The following is a 19,223-nucleotide window of genomic DNA, read 5'->3' on the forward strand; positions in this document are numbered from 1 at the left end:
GATTTGATTTGATTTACCTTTATTAAGGTATCTGTGAGCAACAGATGCCTGTCTCTATTCCCAGTCATGTGAAATCCATGGATGATTTCCTTATGAACTGTAACGGAGTAAAATCTTTGAAATTGTTGCATGTTGCGTTTATATTTTTGTTTAGTTTGCAAAGCCAGCCACAATATTAATATTAATATGAAATTAGATGAGAATACCTTCCAGACATTACATTTTAATTTATTTTTGCCTTGGAAATTCATATTTTCTAACAGCAAAAATTATGTTTAGAAAGAAATACAGAAAACCACATATGCCTTCAAATGTTGTGTATTCTAAGGAATTAACTATTCTAATCTTTATTTCACTGTCTTTATATACTATCTGCTCAAACAGACATAAGAGATAGGAATCATATGTCCTGTTTTTTCAGTTCTCACAAGCACTGCAAAACAACCAATAAAAACGCAGCTCTCGTTTTATGTAGGCTGCAGCCTATAAAAACGGCATCTTCCTCTTCGTTTTCAGTCTTCACACGAACCCCATGGAATGTCAGCTTAAACAACTTTACCATGCTATTGAAGTTGGCTGGTTAAGCTAATATAAAAATTAATAAAAGTAGGGACAATGCAACCCGAATCTTTATTACTGGGTGCTGGAACTTCCATGGCCGTCACTTCGCATTGGAAATCGAATGAGATGCTCAACTGGTCTGTGGTTACCCAGGGAAACGCCACGGCGCTTGGTGATATGGAGATGCCTGGGAACCCACGTTCGCAATATGGACAATTCTCTCCGTCTACCTCCGTGTTCTTGGCCGTGCTCATGACGCTTCTTGTCTTCGCCACTGTGCTCGGCAACGCGCTTGTAATATTAGCCTTTGCGGTGGAGAAAAGTTTGCAAACTCAAGGGAACTTTTTCTTTTTGAATTTGGCCATAGCCGATTTACTCGTTGGTGAGTGCGTAAATGTATTGTGTGAGCAAATACATCGTGTGCCATTGTTGTAAAGGTATACATACTGTTGTGCATGATTCATAAGCTACTGCTACCCATACATATTTTCTCTCTGTACTGTTTTATATTGCCAAAATATCTGAACGCGTTTCAAATGCGTGCTTAATAGTCGTGCGTAAAATGTGTGTTCCATCCCACCTGCAGGCGGCTTTTGTATTCCTGCGTATATCCCCTATGTCATTACCGGTGAGTGGCGACTCGGACGAGGTCTTTGCAAGATATGGCTGGTGGTGGACTATACTTTATGCACTGCATCAGTGTTCAACATCGTCCTGATCAGCTTCGACAGATTTATATCTGTCACACGAGCGGTGAGAAAACATTTACGCATGATTATCCTTTCCTGCAGCAGGTTTCATTTTCAACTGTCTGCGAGTGATATGAAAGTAATGAAATGTAAAAATATCAGAATTGAAAGGTTTTCTTTAGAGCACCAAGAACCTGTGTACACCCCATTTCAATAATGTCACCATTCATTTCTTTCTGTATCAGGTGAGCTACAGGTGTCAAAAAGGTGTGACCCGGGAGGCTGTTCTGAAGATGCTGAGTGTGTGGCTGGCTGCTTTCCTACTCTATGGGCCAGCGATCATTATCTGGGAATACATCGCTGGTAGTAGCGTGGTGCCCGACAAACAGTGCCACGCAGAGTTTTACTTCAACTGGTATTTCTTGATGACAGCATCCACTGTTGAGTTTTTCACCCCCTTTGTTACTGTCATGTACTTCAACATCAGCATCTACATCAACATCAGGAGGCGGAACCAGGTTAGGGATGAGCAGCCTGTCGAGGGGCCTGGGGACTGTGAGATGGAGGCACTGAAAGCTGGAGTTCAGCATGTATTCTTCGTCAGACCAGTGGAAGGTGAAGCCCAAAGGATCCCAGACAATGCTGCCAGGTTAGGAGGTATTCTATCTACTGCTAAAGTGTCAGCAGTAACTGGGAACAGCAACCATGAGACAAGTAAGGACAGCACGATTCTGGACCTTCCTCCACTGCAAGTGGGTGATGTGGTTCAGCATTCCAGGAGGACGCGGTTCCAGTCAGCGGAGCACTCGTTCAGTAAACAGCGCAGCCAATCTGAAGTAGCTGCCAGTCGTTTTCGTCTCTCAAAGGACAAGAAGGTTGCCAAGTCCCTGGCAGTGATTGTGTGTGTATTTGGCCTGTGCTGGGCTCCCTACACACTGTTAATGATCATTCGTGCAGCATGCCATGCCCAATGTGTCCAGCACTACCTGTATGAAATCTCCTTCTGGTTACTGTGGGTCAACTCCTCCATCAACCCTGTCCTTTACCCGCTGTGTCATACCAGCTTCAGAAAGGCTTTCAGAAAACTGCTTTGTACCACCAAGATTAAAATTCAGCCACAGTATATGGAACAAATGTATTAAGCATGACCAAATTGCACTGACAACTATGGCCTTGTTCTGACAGTTTTACATAATCAGTTGTCTCATGATGTTAGTGTAGGCGGACAGGTCATACGAGTGTTGCACTGGGTACAGACGGTCACCATGAATATTGTTTTGTATTTCTGTGTAGCATGTGCTTGTTTGCAGATCTTACAACGTGTATTAGTTACCTTTACAACAAATGTAATGTCTGTTTTATGTTGAACAATAAAAGACATGCAGCAGCTCACCTCCAATATGTTTATTACCCTGGCGTCTACCTTAGACTTCAGGCAACAGTGTTCAAAACCTTTTTGCAACACATACCGTCTGTTAGCCTTTATATAGGCACCAAAATGCCGCTAAATGACAAAGAAAAACATGTTCTCAGCTGTGATTGTTATTCCGTGGGCCATCAACGAGAGACTGTCTCCATTGAACAGTCACCTAGCAACGGATGAAGTAAAACTGAATAACAGCCATAGACAGGAGATAGCTAATTGGTCCTCATTTGTTAAGCATGAGTCACAACACAACCTTGACCATCCAAACTAAATAGTAGAAAACACCGAAAGTGTTTCTAAAAAATATAACTTTCATAATAACCTTGTCTTTCATAAAAGGGTGACCATTTTGCAAACAAATGTCGATCCCATTCACTAACGTGAATCTCTCTCAGTGCACCGACTCAGTATTAATTCAAAACCAGAGGCTAGTTACCTGCAGCATAACAGAAGATGGACACCAAGTTATAGACATGTAGGGTTAATATCAATTTGTTTATTTGTGCAAACGACATGATATTTATTCTGTTTTTGCTGATTTACAAGTAGCTCATACATACAATAGATAGGGTTCAGAATCCAGAAGACAACGAGATGAATAGAACCCAACCCCAGCAGAGATCTTTTAATCAATGTGGACATCTAAGAAATTAAGGTTAGCTGCCACTTTAGTAGCGCCAGTGGCAAAGGGGTATCATACACATCAGTTCCTCCTACCACTCATTGAGATATCCAGAGCAGGTCTATGTAAAAGCATGCACCAACACACGCCGCTTAACTCTCTAGAAATGGCTGTCAACCACAGAAGTAAGGCCGCAACCAGAAAAAAAAAGCTCAAGCTAAATGAGTGAAGCAGTTGAGGAGAGAGAGAGAAAGAGGAGGGCAAAGGAAAATCTACAGCCGACTGCCCAGGTGTTAGTCCATGGAGGAGAAGGGGTTGTTGGGTCACAGCGTTAGGTCAATGGGATAACTCTCCCCCAGTACGACCTAGTAATGATGAGACATAAAAGCAGGCAATTTCTTTCTTTTGCATGACCATGAAATCATGATGACGTACAGACAGAGGAGATGAGTAGGGTACAAACTTTAAACATGAGCTTCCACTGGCTATATCTTCGCCTTCTGAGGGTGACGACGGACAACAGAAATGGTCAAATATGATGGAATGACAACACACAGGAAGTGCAAGACAAACTGCAGCCTGTACACCATGTATTCTCAAAAGCAACACCTTTAAATGCAACACCTTATGCTAAAAATGGTAACATGAAATAAAGGGGGATGATAGAAGGAAATAGAGTAAGAGGAGAAAAGATAGAAAGAGAAAGAAATAGAGAGATGGAAGGCAGGTGTTGTTGGTGGGGTTGGCATTTTTCCCAATGGATGGAATACCCTGGTGTGAGTGTACATGTGTGTGTAAATATATATATAGATATTTATAAGTGTAGCGAGTCCTACAGCACCAGGCCCTCATAAGCAGGCCCCTCAGCCTCCGGCGACTCTCTCTGCAGACGCAGGTGCTCCAGTGTGTTGTGGAAGTGTTTGTTGATCTGCTCCGTCTCCTCGCTGGCCTCCAGGTTTGGCAGGTCCTCTCGGATCTTCTGGATCAGCTGGTTCAGAACCTGGACCGTCACCTACAGGGGATCAAGACATCTCATGATTTCGAATAATAATTTCAAATAAATTGAAATTAGTGAGAGAAAAAAAAAGTACATATTACCTACTGTAGATATGCAGAAATATACTCAGTTATAAGACAAAAGTTATATCATGATTTAGGGGGGAAAAAAATGTCATCAGTGTCTCAAATTGTTCTGACTATGGAGCCCCTGTTCTCAGTCCCTGGAGGTCTAGTACCCTCTCTAGATGTTAAGAAAAACACCCTGTAAGACACCCCAACTGTCTGTCTGGGGAGAGTGGGTGGGTGAGCTGTAGCCTCCTGTCCTTCCCTCCTTGCTGCGCTGGTAAATAACCACCAAAGAGTGGGCGTCCCCTTGGTGTGCTAGCAAGTCCCAATACTGTTCCAAAAAACTCAGAGAACACGGGAGATTGGATGGCGTCACTCCAGGCAGCTCAATGTGACCGTCTGCACTTGAAGTGCGTTGAAAAGACGTCAGGATTTCATAATGCAAGCCTGGTTCTTAAAAAGCATGTCAGGAATGAGTGGTAGTATAGACGAGGAGGACAAAAGGGAAGAAATGTGCACATACCGCATCATTCTCTCTTTCGTAGAAACAGACATATCTGTTCAGGATCTCAATGAAGAGCTGCACTTGCAATGACGGGTCCATGCACTGATTGGCGATTTTCAGGGCCTTCTTTAAGCACTCCATCACCCTCTTCCCGTCAAGAATCTGAGGACAAAGACGGTGGTGTAAAACTATTTTACCACGCATTCACACACACGCCCCCTGTGATGAAGAGGAAGTTGAAACTCTGAATATAAATATAGAACAAAGAGAACCTCTTACTGGATTTCCCACGCTTCAATACTCTTGATTATGTGTCATTATGAGCAAGGAACCTTAGAATTACCACCCTGCTTGTCATATGGGGATTTTTTTTAAAAAATTTTTTACATCTCATCAGAGCAGAAGACAAAGCAAGGCAATCAATCTCAATACTTGGTTACTAGACTGTTACTGCATGTCTGTTACTATGGTGACACCATCATCTTTAGAACGGCACTGTATTTAACACAATAATTATATATTTATCCTCTTTGTGATCACAACCCCCACCTCCTCTCCATTCTTTTCAGTGTTGCGTCCGGACCAGAAGAGGTGTGCACAGATGCTGACGGCCCGACACTGGTCTGGCTTCTTGAGCAGTTTGGAGGCAGCGAGCGCACACTGTGTCCTCAGGGGCTCGTGGTTCTCCTCGCTGAAGCATTTTGTTCTCTCAAACGTGCCGATGATCAGCGTGATAGCTGCTAGTTGAGCCTTGGAGTCGCTGATCTCATCCTCATACAAGGAGAAGGCCTGGGGTGGGGGGGCAGTCGTATGTTATGATTCTCAGAGAAAACAGATATAGAAAAATGTCAATGCTGCCAACACAGGGCACAAGTAAACCTAAGGCGAAGAGGGGCAGTGACCTCCTCCCTACAATATTTAACACTCAAACCATTTTGTCCCTTGTACCTGTGACATAAACTCGTAGGCCACAGTCTCGTGGTTCTCAAAGCCAATCTCTCCTGCGGCCAGCGCCCCCTGTAGGAAGAGTCTGAGGGGCAGCTCAGCCAGCTCAGCCTTGATCAAGGCACTGATGGTTTGGTGGGCAAACGAGAAGATCTTCTGGCACTTCTTCTCCCATTTATCATCCTGTGGGACGTGTCCAACAAAGAGGAAACAGTTCAAATCCACCTTCCTGTTTATCATAAATCATCCTCTTCATAACTTCGTAAAAAAATAAAATATGAATACTGAACAAAAATGTAAATGCAACAATTACAAAGATTTTACTGAGTTACAGTTCATAGAAGGAAATCAGTCAACTTAAATAAATTATGCCCTAATCGATGGATTTCACATGACTGGGCAGGGGGCGCATCCATTGGTAGGCCTGGGAGGACATAGGCCCACCCACTTGGGAGCCAGGTCCACCCACTGGGGAGTCAGGCCCAGCCAATCAGAATGAGTTTCTCCCCCACAAAAAGGCTTTATTACAGACAGAAATACTCCTCAGCATCCCCCCTCCCTGACGATCCCACAGGTGAAGAAGCCAGATGTGGTGGTCCTGGGCTGGCGTGGTAACACGTGGTCTGCGGTTGTGAAGCCGGTTGGATGTACTGCCAAATTCTCTAAAACAACATTGGAGGCATCTTATAGTAGAGACATTAACATTCAATTATCTGGCAACAGCTCTGTTGGACATTCCTGCAGTCAGCATGCCAATTGCACACTCCCTCAAAACTTGAAGCATCTATGGCATTGTGTGACAAAACTGCACATTTTAAAGTGACCTTTCATTGTCCCCAGCACAGGGTGCACTTGTGTAATGCTCATGCTGTTTAATCAACGTCTTTATATCTCACACCTGTCAGGTGGATGGATTATCTTGGCAAAGGAGAAATGCTCACTAACAGGGACGTAAACAAATTTGTGCACAACACTTGAGAGACTTGTACACTTGTGTGTATGGAACATTTCTGGGATCTTCCATTTCAGCTCATGAAAAACGGGACCAACACTTTACATGTTGGGTTTATATTTTTGTTCAGAAAAGTTAGGGTAAGGGTTACGTGGCGTACTGATGAAGAGTTCTCTTTGTAGCGGAAGGCCAGCTGATAGGCAGCAAACACCAGCGGTGGAAGAGTGTAGCGAATCCTCTGGTTCCCCCCAGCACCAAAGTGCTTCCTGGCTGTATTCAGGATCTGAAAAACATGACGGAGCCCTCCATGAAACACATCTCCTGAAAACACATTGATACTGTGACGGAATTCAACTGTATGGGAAGCAAAGCTTACCAGATACTGTTGGTCGGGGTCATCGGAAAGCAGCAGATGAATGAAGCGACCCACAAGGCTCTGCTCCTCAGCAAAGTCCTCTGGGTCTGGGTCCTCAGCAGGCTGGTCTGGCTGGTCCTGGATCAGTGTTGACACCAGGGACAGGATGGCATCCACCTGGAGGGAGAGAGAAAGCGGTGCTTCAGCAGTGAGATATTTACAGTGCTTTCAGAAAGTATTCACACGCCTGGACTTTTTCCACATATTGTTGTTACAGCCTGAAATAAAAATGGATCAAATTGAGATTGTGTCACTGGCCTACACACAATACCACACAATGTAAAAAGTGTACTTTTGTCTTTAGATAAAAATAAATAAAAAATAATGAAAAGTATTCAACTCCTTTGTTATGTCAAGTTTTTTTAAAAAGCAGACACTGTATATCCCTTTGAGCATAGTGAAGTTATCAATTACATTTAGATAGTGTATCAATACACCCAGTCGCTACACGGATACAGACATCCTTCCTAACTCAGTTGCCGGAAAGGAAGGAAACCACTCAGGGATTTCACAATGAGACCAATGGTGACCTTAAAACAGTTGCAGTTTAATGGCTGTGATAAGAGAAAGCTGAGGATGGATCAACAACATTGTAGTTACTCCAGAATACTAACCTAACTGACAGAGTGAAAAGAAGGAAGCCTGTACAGAATACAAATATTCCAAAACATGCATCCTGTTTGCAATAAGGCACTAAAGTATAATCCTGCTAAAAATGTGGCAAAGAAATGCACTTTTGGTCCTGAATATAAAGCGTTATGTTTGGGGGCAAATCCAACACAACACATCCCTGAGTACCACTCTTCACATGTTCAAGCATGGTGGAGGCTGCATCATGTTATGGGTATGCTTGTCATCAGGAAGGACTAGGAAGTTATTTAGGACAAAAATTAAACACAATAGAACCAAGCACAGGCAAATCCTAGAGGAAAATCTGGTTCAGTCTGCTTTCCAACAGACACTGGAAGAAAAATTCACCTTTAAGCAGGAAAATAACCTAAAATACATGGCCAAATCTACACTGGAGTTGCTTACCAAGAAGACATGTAATGTTCCCGAGTAGCCAAGTTACAGTTTTGCCAAATTGGCTTGAAACTCTATGGCAAGACTTGAAAATGACTGTCTAGCAATGATCAACAACCAACATGACAGAGCTTGAAGAATTATAAAATGGGCAAATATTGTTCAATCCAGGTATGCAAAGCTCTTAGATACTTACCCCAAAACACTCACAGCTGTAATCGCTGCCAAAGGTGATTCTAAAATGTATTGACTCAGGGGGTTGAATACTTATCTAATAAAAGAAATGTGTACTTTTTAAAATTTTATATAAATTTCAAAATCATAGAATTTTACAAATGATATTACAGAATATTGTATGGACTGTTGACAAAAAGGACCATTAAATAAATAAAAAATCCCACTTGGTAACATACCAAAATGTGTAAAAAGGAGTGTAAATACTTTCTGAAAGCACTGTATCATCAACAAGTTTTCTTGAGCAGACTGGAAAGGGCTATTAGTGGCAACAACAACAAAAATCACCAGACTGCAAGTATATTGTAATGGAGTTGAAGTTATATCGTGGCCAAAAAGGTATGGGTGAAGATAGTTATATAAGTTAGGGGGGGGGGGGGGGGGAGGCTTTTAAAAAGGCCTCTTATGGCATTACTGGGAAATCAATGATCTCCTGGAGTCCCACTAAGAGCGCTCTTAGAAAAGGCTGGTGCTCTGAATCATTGTTCACATTGACCTTTTCCAAATTGAAAAGTTAGAAAAGGTTATTATGACTTTAACAGCCAATATCTTGAAGAAGAGAATTGATGAAAATAAGTAGCCAGACTGCATGGAAGTACACAATACAAAGAGCCTTTTGTTCATGCTTACCTAAACAAAGTAAGGTGAAAAGAGCCCAACAACAAGAAAACCCTTATGAGAAAGAACACAGCTCAATGTGCAAAAACATAAGTAGCACATATCAGTACGTGTTTGTGTGTACAATACCGGTCAAAAGTTCAATACCGGTCAAAAGCACCTTAAAACGCATTTGATGTAAGAAATGGGATATACATTACCAGTCAAAAGTTTGGACACACCTCCTCATTCAAGGGTTTTTCTTTATTTGTACTATTTCCTACATTGTAGAATAATAGTGAAGACATCAAAACTATGAAATAACACATATGGAATCATGTAGCGACAAAGAAAGTGTTAAATAAAAAATATATTTAGATGAGATCCTTCAAAGTAGCCACCCTTTGTCTTGATGACAGCTTTGCACACTCTTGGCACTCAACCAGCTTCAATGAGGTTCTTACTTGGATTGCATTTCAATTAACAGGTGTGCCTTGTTAAAAGTTAATTTGTGGAATTTCTTTCCTTCTTAATGCATTTGAGCCAATCAGTAGTGTTGTGACATGGTAGGGGTGGTATACAGCAGATAGCCCGATTTGGTAAAAGACCAAGTCCATATTATGGCAAAAACAGCTCAAATAAGCAAAGAGAAATTACAGTCCATCATTACTTTAAGACATGAAGGTCAGTCAATCTGAAAATTTGCAACCCAAATAAATGCTTCACAGGGTTCAAGTAACAGACACATCTCAACATCAACCGTTCAGAGGAGACTGCGTGAAACAGGCCTCATGGTCGAATTGCTGAGTGCTAAGAAGAAGAGACTTACACCTGGGCCAAGAAACACAAGTAATGGACATTAGACAGGTGGAAATCTGTCTTTGGTCTGATGAGTCCAAATTTGAGATTTTTGGTTCCAACCGCTGTGTTTTTGTGAGACGCAGAGTAAGTGAACGGATGATCTTCGCATGTGTGGCTCTCACCATGAAGCATGGAGGTGGTGGTGTGATGCTGCTTTGCTGGTGATTCTGTCAGTAATTTATTTAGAATTCAAGGCACACTTCACCAGCATGGCTACCACAGCATTCTGCAGTGATACGCCATCCCATCTGGTTTGCGCTTACTGGGACTATAATTTGTTTTTCAACAGGACAATGATCCAACACACACCTCCAGGCTGTGTATGGACTATTTGATCAAGAAGGAGAGTGATGGGGTGCTGCATCAGATTACCTGGCCTCCACAATCACCTGACCTCAACCCAATTAAGATGGTTTGGGATGAGTTGGACTGCAGAGAGAAGGAAAAGCAGCCAACAAGTGCTCAGCATAAGTGGGAACTCCTTGTTGGACTGCTGGAAAAACATTCCTCATGAAGCTGGTTGAGAGAATGCCAAGATTGTGCAAAGCTGTCATCAAGGCAAAGGGTGACAACTTTGAAGAATCTCAAATATATTTGGATTTGTTTTAAACTTTTTTCATTACTACATGATTCCATGTGTTATTTCATAGTTGATGTCTTGTTTTTTCTACAATGTAAAAAAATAGTAAAAAATAAAGAAAAACCCTGGAATGAGTAGGTGTGTCCTACTCATTGTGTGCGTTGGTGTGTGTGTGTGTCGGTGTGTGTGTGTGTACTGACCTGCTCCTGGGATATAATGGTGGTGTTGTAGTCCAGAGTGTTGCTCAGAACGTAACAGCTCATGCTTTTGCGGGACTCATAATCAAAGTACTCGAAGAGTGGTGGGAAGTGCTTGAGTTGCAGAACGGTCAGAATGTTGTTGTAGGTGTCCACTGGGATCTTCAGCAGCCTAGTCAACTCTTTCGAGACCGCGCTACTGGTTGCAATGCTTCGAAAGGGGGGAGACAATGGCGTTGAGAATGAAAATACTGAAGTAGCTACAGCAGTTTCCTTTGTCAGCTATTTATGAAAATTGGGAAATATAATAACTTCCAAACATCACATGGCTGAAAAAAAATTATATATATATATTGTCTAAAGAAAAAAGGGAATTACATTAAGAAATTACATACAACTTCTTACAGAGATTTGAGATTATAGATGGGGATGATAAACTTTATTTATTTTTAAAAATTCATTACTGTTTGATGAGAAAATATACTCTGCAACTGGCTTTCTTCTGAGATTTGTAAACCTTTCAGTCTCAAGTATGGCTGAACAAAGCACTGTAGCCTACTCTAGCACTTTGCTGAAGAATTAGGTTTTTCTACCATTTTTCTACTAGCGGTTGTTTGTTCAGCAAGCTCTTAATTCAAGATCGGTGGCAGGTATATAAATATTTATTTTCTTGCCTGTTTTGCATGTTATTTTGGCATTAATACATGTCACATCAGTTTGCAAACAATATAAAACAAATATATATATATATATATATATATATATCATTGAGTTAATAAAGCAGCATACAAACATGGTCCTTTTTTGTTTTCTTGAGTGAGGCAGCTCCAAAATGCAGGTGTTTCAGCCTAGCTCAGTGCTTTCTGTGGTGGTGGGGCAAGCCAGCAGACAATAGCAGCATTGCGCCGTGATTGGCTCAGTGTTCTGTCAGTCATGGGGGCACTACATAATCGCCAAGTTTAAGTCCTTAGTAAGGGTAGACATCCAAGATTTCAGACCTTTGGGTCCTGCCGTAGAGTTATATTACAAGTGCCCTTCCAAGAAGGCTCAAGGTCATCGGCCACAAATAAAATGACGTCAATGACGTTATATGCACTGTAGCTTTGATTGGACTGATCATGTCAACATCTTACTTCAAAGTCTTTGCTAGCAGTCATTATGAATCAAGTTGACAATCTACTGGCAAATCGTTTTTAATCCTTGTCATATGAAGAGAAATAATTAAGATAAATTATAGATAAAATGTATCAGTGCTCGGCCATAAAGATTACACAAGTTGGAAATTGCAAATTCAACAATGAGTGGTTTGTAAGGAATCAGTGGCTAACTGCAAGCATTGCAAAGCAACCACTAGCCTGCTATTCAATGGCGTGGCTGTGTGTTTTTTTCCCCCCTGGTTCGCACCATAAATCCAGAGAATTCCAGACTTTGATGACAAAAAAAATATATATTTTCACCAACGTCGTATTGTAAACACATAGTTTGTGGCCAGTGTTTGATTGTTTGCAAACCTTTTTGTACAGATTTGACAGTGCTACTGATAGTATTTAACGCGTCAAATAGTGTTATATGGGGCCTCCCAAGTGGTGCAGTGGTCTAAGGTACTGTATTGCAGTAAAGCTGTGCCATTAGAGATCCTGGTTCGAGTCCAGGCTCTGTCGCAGACGGCCGCGACCTGGAGACCCATGGGGCGGCGCACAATTGGTCCAGCGTCGTCCAGGTTAGGGGAGGATTTGGCCGGCAGGGATGTTCATGTCCCATCGTGCTCTAGCGACTCCTGTGGCGGGTTGGGCATTGCCAGGTGTGCTGGCTTCCGGGTTAGGTGGGCATTGTGTCAAGAAGCAGTACGGCTTGGGGTTGGGTTTCGGAGGACGCACAGTTCTCGACCTTCGCCTCTCCAGAGTCCGTACGGGAGTTGCAGTGATGAGACAAGACTGTCACTACCAATTGAAGACCACGAAATTGGGGAGAAAAAGGGGCCATTTTTTTATACAAAATATAAAAAAGGTGTGGCAATTATTTTTTCCAGATGTTATTTCTTTCATCACATTCCAAGTGGGTCAGAAGTTTACATACAGTCAATTAGTATTTAGTAGCATTGCCTTTAAATTGTTTAACTTGAGTCAAGCGTTTCGGGTAGCCTTCCACAAGCTTCCCACAAAAAGTTGGGTGAATTTTGGCCCATTCCTCCTGACAGAGCTGGTGTAACTGAGTCAGGTATGTAGGCCTCCTTGCTCGCACACGCTTTTTCAGTTCTGCCCACACATTTTCTACAGGATTAAGGTCAGGGCTTTGTGACGGCAACACCAATATCTTGACTTTGTTAACCTTAAACCATTTTGTTACCATTTTTGAGGGATGCGTGGGGTCATTGTCTATTTGGAAGACCCTATAGCGACCAAGCTTTCACTTCCTGACTGATGCCTTGAGATGTTGCTTCAATACATCCACATAATTCTCCCTCCTCATGAGGCCATCTATTTTGTGAAGTGCACCAGTCCATCCTGCAGCAAAGCAGCCCCACAACATGATGCTGCCACCATCAAGTTTCACAGTTGGGATGGTGTTCTTCGGCTTGCAGGTCTCCCCCTTTTTCCTCCAAACATAACGGTGGTCATTATGGCCAAACAATTCTATTTTTGTTTCATCAGACCAGAGGACATTTCTCCAAAAGGTACGATCTTTGTCCCCATGTGCAGTTGCAAACCATAGTCTGGCTTTATTATGGCGGTTTTGGAGCAGTGGCTCCTTCCTTGCTTTACTGTGGATATAGATACTTTTGTACCTGTTTCCTCCAGCATCTTCACAAGGTCCTTTGCTGTTGTTCTGGGATTGATTTGCACTTTTCGCACCAAAGTACATTCATCTCTAGGAGACAGAACGCGTCTCCTTCCTAAGCGGTATGACGGCTGCATGGTCCCATGGTGTTCATACGTGCGTGCTATTGTTTGTACAGATGAACGTGGTACCTTCAGGCGTTTGGAAATTGCTCGCAAGATTCAGCCAGACTACTGGAGGTCTACAATTATCTTTCGGAGGTCTTGGCTGATTTTTAAAAATGTTCCCATGATGTCAAGCAAAGAGGCACTGAGTTTGAGTTACACCTCCAATTGACTGAAATTATGTCAATTAGCCTATCAGAAGCTTCTAAAGTCATGACACCATTTTCTGGAATTTTCCAAGCTGATTAAAGGCACAGTCAACTTAGTGTATGTAAACTTCTGACCCACTGGAATTGCGATACAGTGAATTATAAGTGAAATAATCTGTCTGTAAACAATTGTTGGAAAAATTACTTGTGTCATGTACAAATTAGATGTCCTGACCGACTTGCCAAAACTATAGTTTGTTAACAAGAAATTTGTGGGGTGATTGAAAAACGACTCAAACCTAAGTTTACGTAACCTTCCGATTTTAACTGTAGCAACACATCAGTCAGAGCCCTGTCTGCTGCCAGAATGCTCATTCATGAATACTCAGTGGAGAAGTGCAACTAACGTACAAAATGAGGACAAGCTGAAATTACAATAAGAAGCATTTTAGATCTGCGTTTATAAAACGCAGCAAGATATTTCTTATGCGTTTTATCTATTTTTTCCTGTGTTACGCAACCCCTGCTAAAGTAATTTCATTTTAATTTCCATTAATGTATATCTTTGGTCCGATGAATTCCTCTACCAAACAAAGGAGAAGCAGAACTATCCACATGATCAACTATGTAACACTGAGACAGGGACATGGTAGTGCTCTTACTGCTCCAGGTTGAGCTTATTGAAGATCTCCACTGTGCTCTCCAACACCTTGTCCACATAGTCCACCCGGTCAGGGTAGCACTTCATTGCCAGGTTGATGAGGGACACCTGTAGTGAGACCACATCCTCCGAAGGCATGTCCTGGCGGGACTGGAGGGAAAACATGAAATACAAAATATGTAATAACATATAATGTAGTCTACTTAGGTTGAATTACTTAAACATCCATCAAGGTCATGAGATTGAGTCGATGAGAGGAAAACTAGATCTCGATTTTGTGCCTGAATTTGTCCTTTGAGCGAGAGATATTGATATCTGCAGGGGAGAAAGAAAAAGAAGAAAAAAAAGAAGAAAAGCCTTTCTTTCTCCATCACTTACCTGTAAAACTGTGGCTACTTGTTGGGAGAAAATATCAAACAGTTTGATTTCAGCAGGGATTCCAGGTCCATCTTCTCGGTGAGCAAACAAAGCCAGTCTAAAACAGAGAAGATAAATCATGTCAGTGTGTTTCAATACAATACCAGGGAAAATTGCAATCCTGTGTGTAGTGTACTGATTGAACTGAAATCGCATGTAGCAGAGTCACCTGTCAATGAGAGCGATGATGATGTTTTTGACATTGACGTGCTGATGCAGGTCGGCACAGGAACGAAGGAATAGGTTCAGTGTCTGAAGGTGGAACTCATCAGGGAAAACCTGTTATAGAAGAAGAGAGCCAGGCCATAGACAGCAGGGCAGGGTGACTCCATTTGACCAGTCTATGTGATGAATCAGTGATAGTTCATGCGTATGCATTTCCTACTACAGACCTTGACGCAATGACAAACTGGAAACGGTAGTTACCTGAATGATGCACTCCATGAGATATTCTTGAGCCAGGGAATCTCTGCAGTTTACCACCTGTTCTAGGACACCGGACAGCACAATCTGGGGAGAGAAATAACCCAAATACAATGTAACACAATGGACATCCTCTCTAGATATAAGGGACTTAAGTATTTGTTTATTTTCTGCACGTTGTAATACATATTCAATGTAATATTTTATCCAATGCTGCATCCCTCGTTGCCAAACATAATTTCTAAGGTAAAGTAGTTATAATAGCAGAAATAAAACATCAAGAGGTGCTCAGGGTTAAGAACCTCTCTCGGAGCTTGTCAATGATCATCTTCCCTTGTCTCCACGCCCTCCGATAGACAAACGACAAAGGCTACACCCTACATAATTCTATAGGTGCTCTTTATTCTAGAACAGTACATGATGTGTTCCTATGCTCCCCTGCATGGCATGATTCTCTCAATTCAAGTACATTAATTCATTTGCAAGCCAATATCTGAAAAGTGGCACAAAAACAAGCATACTGATTCATATTAACTACACAGTCTTCAAGTCAGTTTCAGATTAATCATACATTAGCATTCAGATTTAATGTCAAGTGTTCCATTTTACTTCTAGTACATGCAAATGTGCAGCTCTAGACATCGATACATATATAGGCAGACGTAAACACCAACCTGTTTATACTTTTCCACGTTGACCCCCTCCAGCTGGCTGAGTCGAACCAGGTTGGTCCCGACCAGGATGCGCAGCTCTTGCCTCTCCTTCTCCCTCTTCTCCCTGTCTCGGCTGTGGCCCTGGTGCTGCATGCGCACCCACAGCTTATTCATCTCAGCAAAATTCAGCAACACAAAGTCAATGGAGTCGTTAATGTCTCCCGTCATCGCATCCTCCCCCCTGGAAAGACAGAGACGAGGACCAAAAGTTCTGCCTCGTTAACTGGAGCATGATATATCAAGAGGAAGTATATAAGCCTTTTCATTAAATCAATAACTCTAAGGTCACATTTACACCTTCTGGGATGATTGCTAAACAACGAGCTCAAATCTCTTTCAATCAGAGGACGGACACAACGTAATGAGAAGGTCTGATAAATACACTGTGAGGCCTGGATTGCGAGTGGGAATTGGTCGATGAGAATGAGTGAGGGGCAGCTCACGAGGGGAGCCCCGTGAGGAGAAAATCTGAATTGCGTCCTCTTTTTCCTCACCTCCTTCTCAAAAACCATTGGATGAGAAAACCAAAGGTCCCTCCCCTCTGACCTTCTCCTCCAAAGGGTTTCATGAAGGTGGCAAGGCAAGAGGATGCAAGGAGTATGCAATTCAGATTCTCCCTTTGTTCTTACTCTAACTGCTCCCCGTCGTCAGGCAAGATGTTGCGGGTGCACTGGAGCAGGTAGTTTCTGAGGAACAGGCCTCTCAGCGGGTGCTGCACCCCACGACACATCTCCACCAGGTCCTTCAGGATGTCCTTGCGCGACTGAGGGAAGGAGCGAACATACACCACCCCCACGGTGATCAGCAGGTAACTGGGAGAGAGGAGAGGGGGGGAGGGGGTCATTACTTGTTCTGTTTCCTATTCCTTTAGGGTCAAGCTCCTTCATCTGATTCGCACTGCCTAAAGGAGGGCATTGATGTCACATGATTGATCACATGTACAAGTAGGCTAGTCCAAGAGAACATGTGCAGCTTTCCATTTACACTTATTCACTATCTGAAACGATCATTAGGATGCTTGAGTACTCACAGTCTGGGGATGATGTTCCCTGCATATTGAACCAGCTCATAGAGGTCAGCCACCTTCCTGCCTTTGGCAAACTCATCTGTCAGGTACACCTCCAGGTAGTGGAGCTCGTCAGAGATTGCCATGTCTGCACTCAGAATTAGGGACTCATAGCACAATTGTAAACAACACCAAACATAGACTTGCCTAGAACAGTCAAATGATCTTGAGAATGAGGAGTGCATTTTGTTTCTATGTCTAGACCAGAGATCCATAGGTTGCAACAGGTAAAGGATACAGAGTTCGTAGTAGCTCTTTGGCGATAACATGGAGGTCCTGAGTTCACCCAGCATGTTAGATGCATGTTTCAATGCATCCATCAGCTTGTTCTTGTCCTACAGATGGAAGTGTCAATCAAACAAGTCAAGTAACAAGTCAATGAGTATACAGTACAGTTCGTTTAATACCTGATGCACTGCTCCAAAATATGCTGTAATGTAACTTGCAGCTTGGAAACACTGTCTCTCTCATACACTGATGAGGGTTAGAGAACACAATACATATTTGCTATATTGTTAACAGAAAAGAGAAGGAAATCAAACGGACCCACAAAGGAGGAAATAGGTAGATCTTACCAGGCAACGCTTCATCTGAAATGACTGGACCTTGACAGCCTGCACAGCTTCATCAAGTAGCTTTTCCTGCTCGTCCTGGGGTGACTGCTGTGTGGTAGGCTGAAAGACAGCACACAGAAGCTCAGAGGAATGCCATGCATGTTACTCTGACATACTCCATCCACCATTACAGCTACAGTGGTTTACAGTTACAGGGAGCCGAGACATGACATTGACTCAGATGCTCAGTAAACTGGCTATGCCCACAGGAAAATAATTCAATGGTTGGTGGTACTGTACTGGCCAACATAAACATCGAGTTAGCTAATTCATAGTTATTCTAATGTCAGCCCTCTGGATGGCCTAAGATTAGAAATGGTGAAAAAAATGTCACATGCCTCATCAAGAGTGTAGTAGGTGTAGACTGCAAGCTAGCACTGAGTCACCAGACTATCATCAAATGGTTCGCTACTGATTCGTATGTGTTCACACGAACCATGTTCATTTCTAGCATCACCAGAATGAATGATCAATGACTGACATCTGTTGGCTAACCTTTGTTATTGAACTAGATAGCTAACGTCAGTTGTGGTGGCCAGGTTTGTATATTTGGACCTCTCTGTCACGGATAACCAATCGAGTTTAGCTAGTTAGTTACATATGCTAAGTAAAATCGATATCCTCTTTGATCTGTACTAGCTACGTTAGTTAGCTAGATAGCTAACTGGCTAACGCGTCTAGACATTTCATGAAAATACTAGCTAACAAACTGCACTCCTTAGACTTGGTGAAGTTCGTGTCTTAAAGGTAAGAGATGAAACTAATCGGCCATAAGAGATGCTAGACATCAATGAATCGGGTCGATTCTTCAAAAATGAAATATGTTGACAGTTAGTCTACAGCCTTAGCCAGCTACTAGCTAGCATGTAGCTATCTGGCTTTTAACTAGGCCGTAGCTAACTAGCACCACCCACAATTTGAGTCTGTTTTCGAGTCTCAGCCATACAGCAATAACAAAAAAACAATACCGAAAAGTAATGACTCACATGGGAGGATTGGATGGATAATAATCACAAGTATAAAGTGTAGCTATTTTTGCCTTTTCACTTACCATGATTATCAAGTTTGTATCAGCAAACTGGTAGCTAACCCTGAAATCGTTTCCCAGTCATGTGACTGCTACCAATCCACCAGCTACCCGGTTTCCACAAGTTACCACAGCCACAAAGTCAAAATAGACTATGACGTAAAAATGTATGAAAACAACTATTTGCTTTTATGTCTTAATTTAAGGATAGGATTAGGCATAGACTGTGGTTGAGGTTAGGATTAGGTTTATACTCCGATTTTAAGAAGATAAATTGTATACATGGGCGGGGTTTATGACTTTGTGGCTTTAATAACTAGTGAAGACCCGCTTCCCTTTCCACAGAATCGCCCGCATTGGCTGAGCCGAAAACAAAGTGTGGGAATACGTCTCCCATTGGCTAAATTACTGTGTGCAGTAGTGTTAGCGCAAATATTTAGACGGAGATCCAATTACTACAATGTGATATAGGTAAATATATTATGAGTAGAACATTTGATGCTGAATTCCTTTCGTAAATAAATATGCTGTTGTTATTT

General features: G+C 42.3%; 2 protein-coding genes across 7 annotated transcripts; one reads left to right on the plus strand and one right to left on the minus strand.

Annotated features, from left to right (window-relative positions):
* The first annotated feature begins 496 nt into the window (after positions 1 to 496).
* LOC100653452 (histamine H3 receptor) lies at positions 497 to 2,642 on the plus strand. Its single transcript, XM_021607074.3, has 3 exons — positions 497 to 943; positions 1,148 to 1,314; positions 1,496 to 2,642. The coding sequence occupies exons 1-3, from the start codon at positions 616 to 618 to the stop codon at positions 2,390 to 2,392; spliced, it is 1,392 nt and encodes a 463-aa protein (XP_021462749.3). The 5' UTR covers positions 497 to 615; the 3' UTR covers positions 2,393 to 2,642.
* Positions 2,643 to 3,152: 510 nt separating this feature from the next.
* Positions 3,153 to 19,021, minus strand: LOC110526263 (vacuolar protein sorting-associated protein 35). 6 transcript variants are annotated; one of them, XR_016496785.1, is made up of 17 exons: positions 18,709 to 19,021; positions 17,619 to 17,717; positions 17,282 to 17,378; positions 17,008 to 17,131; positions 16,607 to 16,789; positions 15,939 to 16,158; positions 15,268 to 15,351; positions 15,011 to 15,120; positions 14,803 to 14,899; positions 14,426 to 14,574; positions 10,676 to 10,883; positions 7,142 to 7,297; positions 6,926 to 7,048; positions 5,817 to 6,475; positions 5,418 to 5,657; positions 4,887 to 5,030; positions 3,153 to 4,310 (listed from the first exon to the last, which is right to left on the minus strand). XR_016496785.1 is itself a non-coding variant. In XM_021607071.3 (17 exons), the coding sequence occupies exons 1-17, from the start codon at positions 18,709 to 18,711 to the stop codon at positions 4,131 to 4,133; spliced, it is 2,397 nt and encodes a 798-aa protein (XP_021462746.2). In that variant the 5' UTR covers positions 18,712 to 19,021; the 3' UTR covers positions 3,153 to 4,130. The 6 variants fall into 6 exon arrangements, 3 of the variants coding, with proteins under 3 accessions (XP_021462746.2, XP_021462748.2, XP_021462747.2); XR_016496787.1 differs by having other exon boundaries at positions 17,619 to 17,702; positions 18,709 to 18,981; XR_016496786.1 differs by having other exon boundaries at positions 17,619 to 17,705; positions 18,709 to 18,931.
* Positions 19,022 to 19,223: the final 202 nt, after the last annotated feature.

Source organism: Oncorhynchus mykiss, chromosome 6 (assembly GCF_057628025.1).
Source record: "Oncorhynchus mykiss isolate SJ-2025 chromosome 6, ASM5762802v1, whole genome shotgun sequence".
In the NCBI taxonomy this organism is placed as follows: domain Eukaryota; kingdom Metazoa; phylum Chordata; class Actinopteri; order Salmoniformes; family Salmonidae; genus Oncorhynchus; species Oncorhynchus mykiss.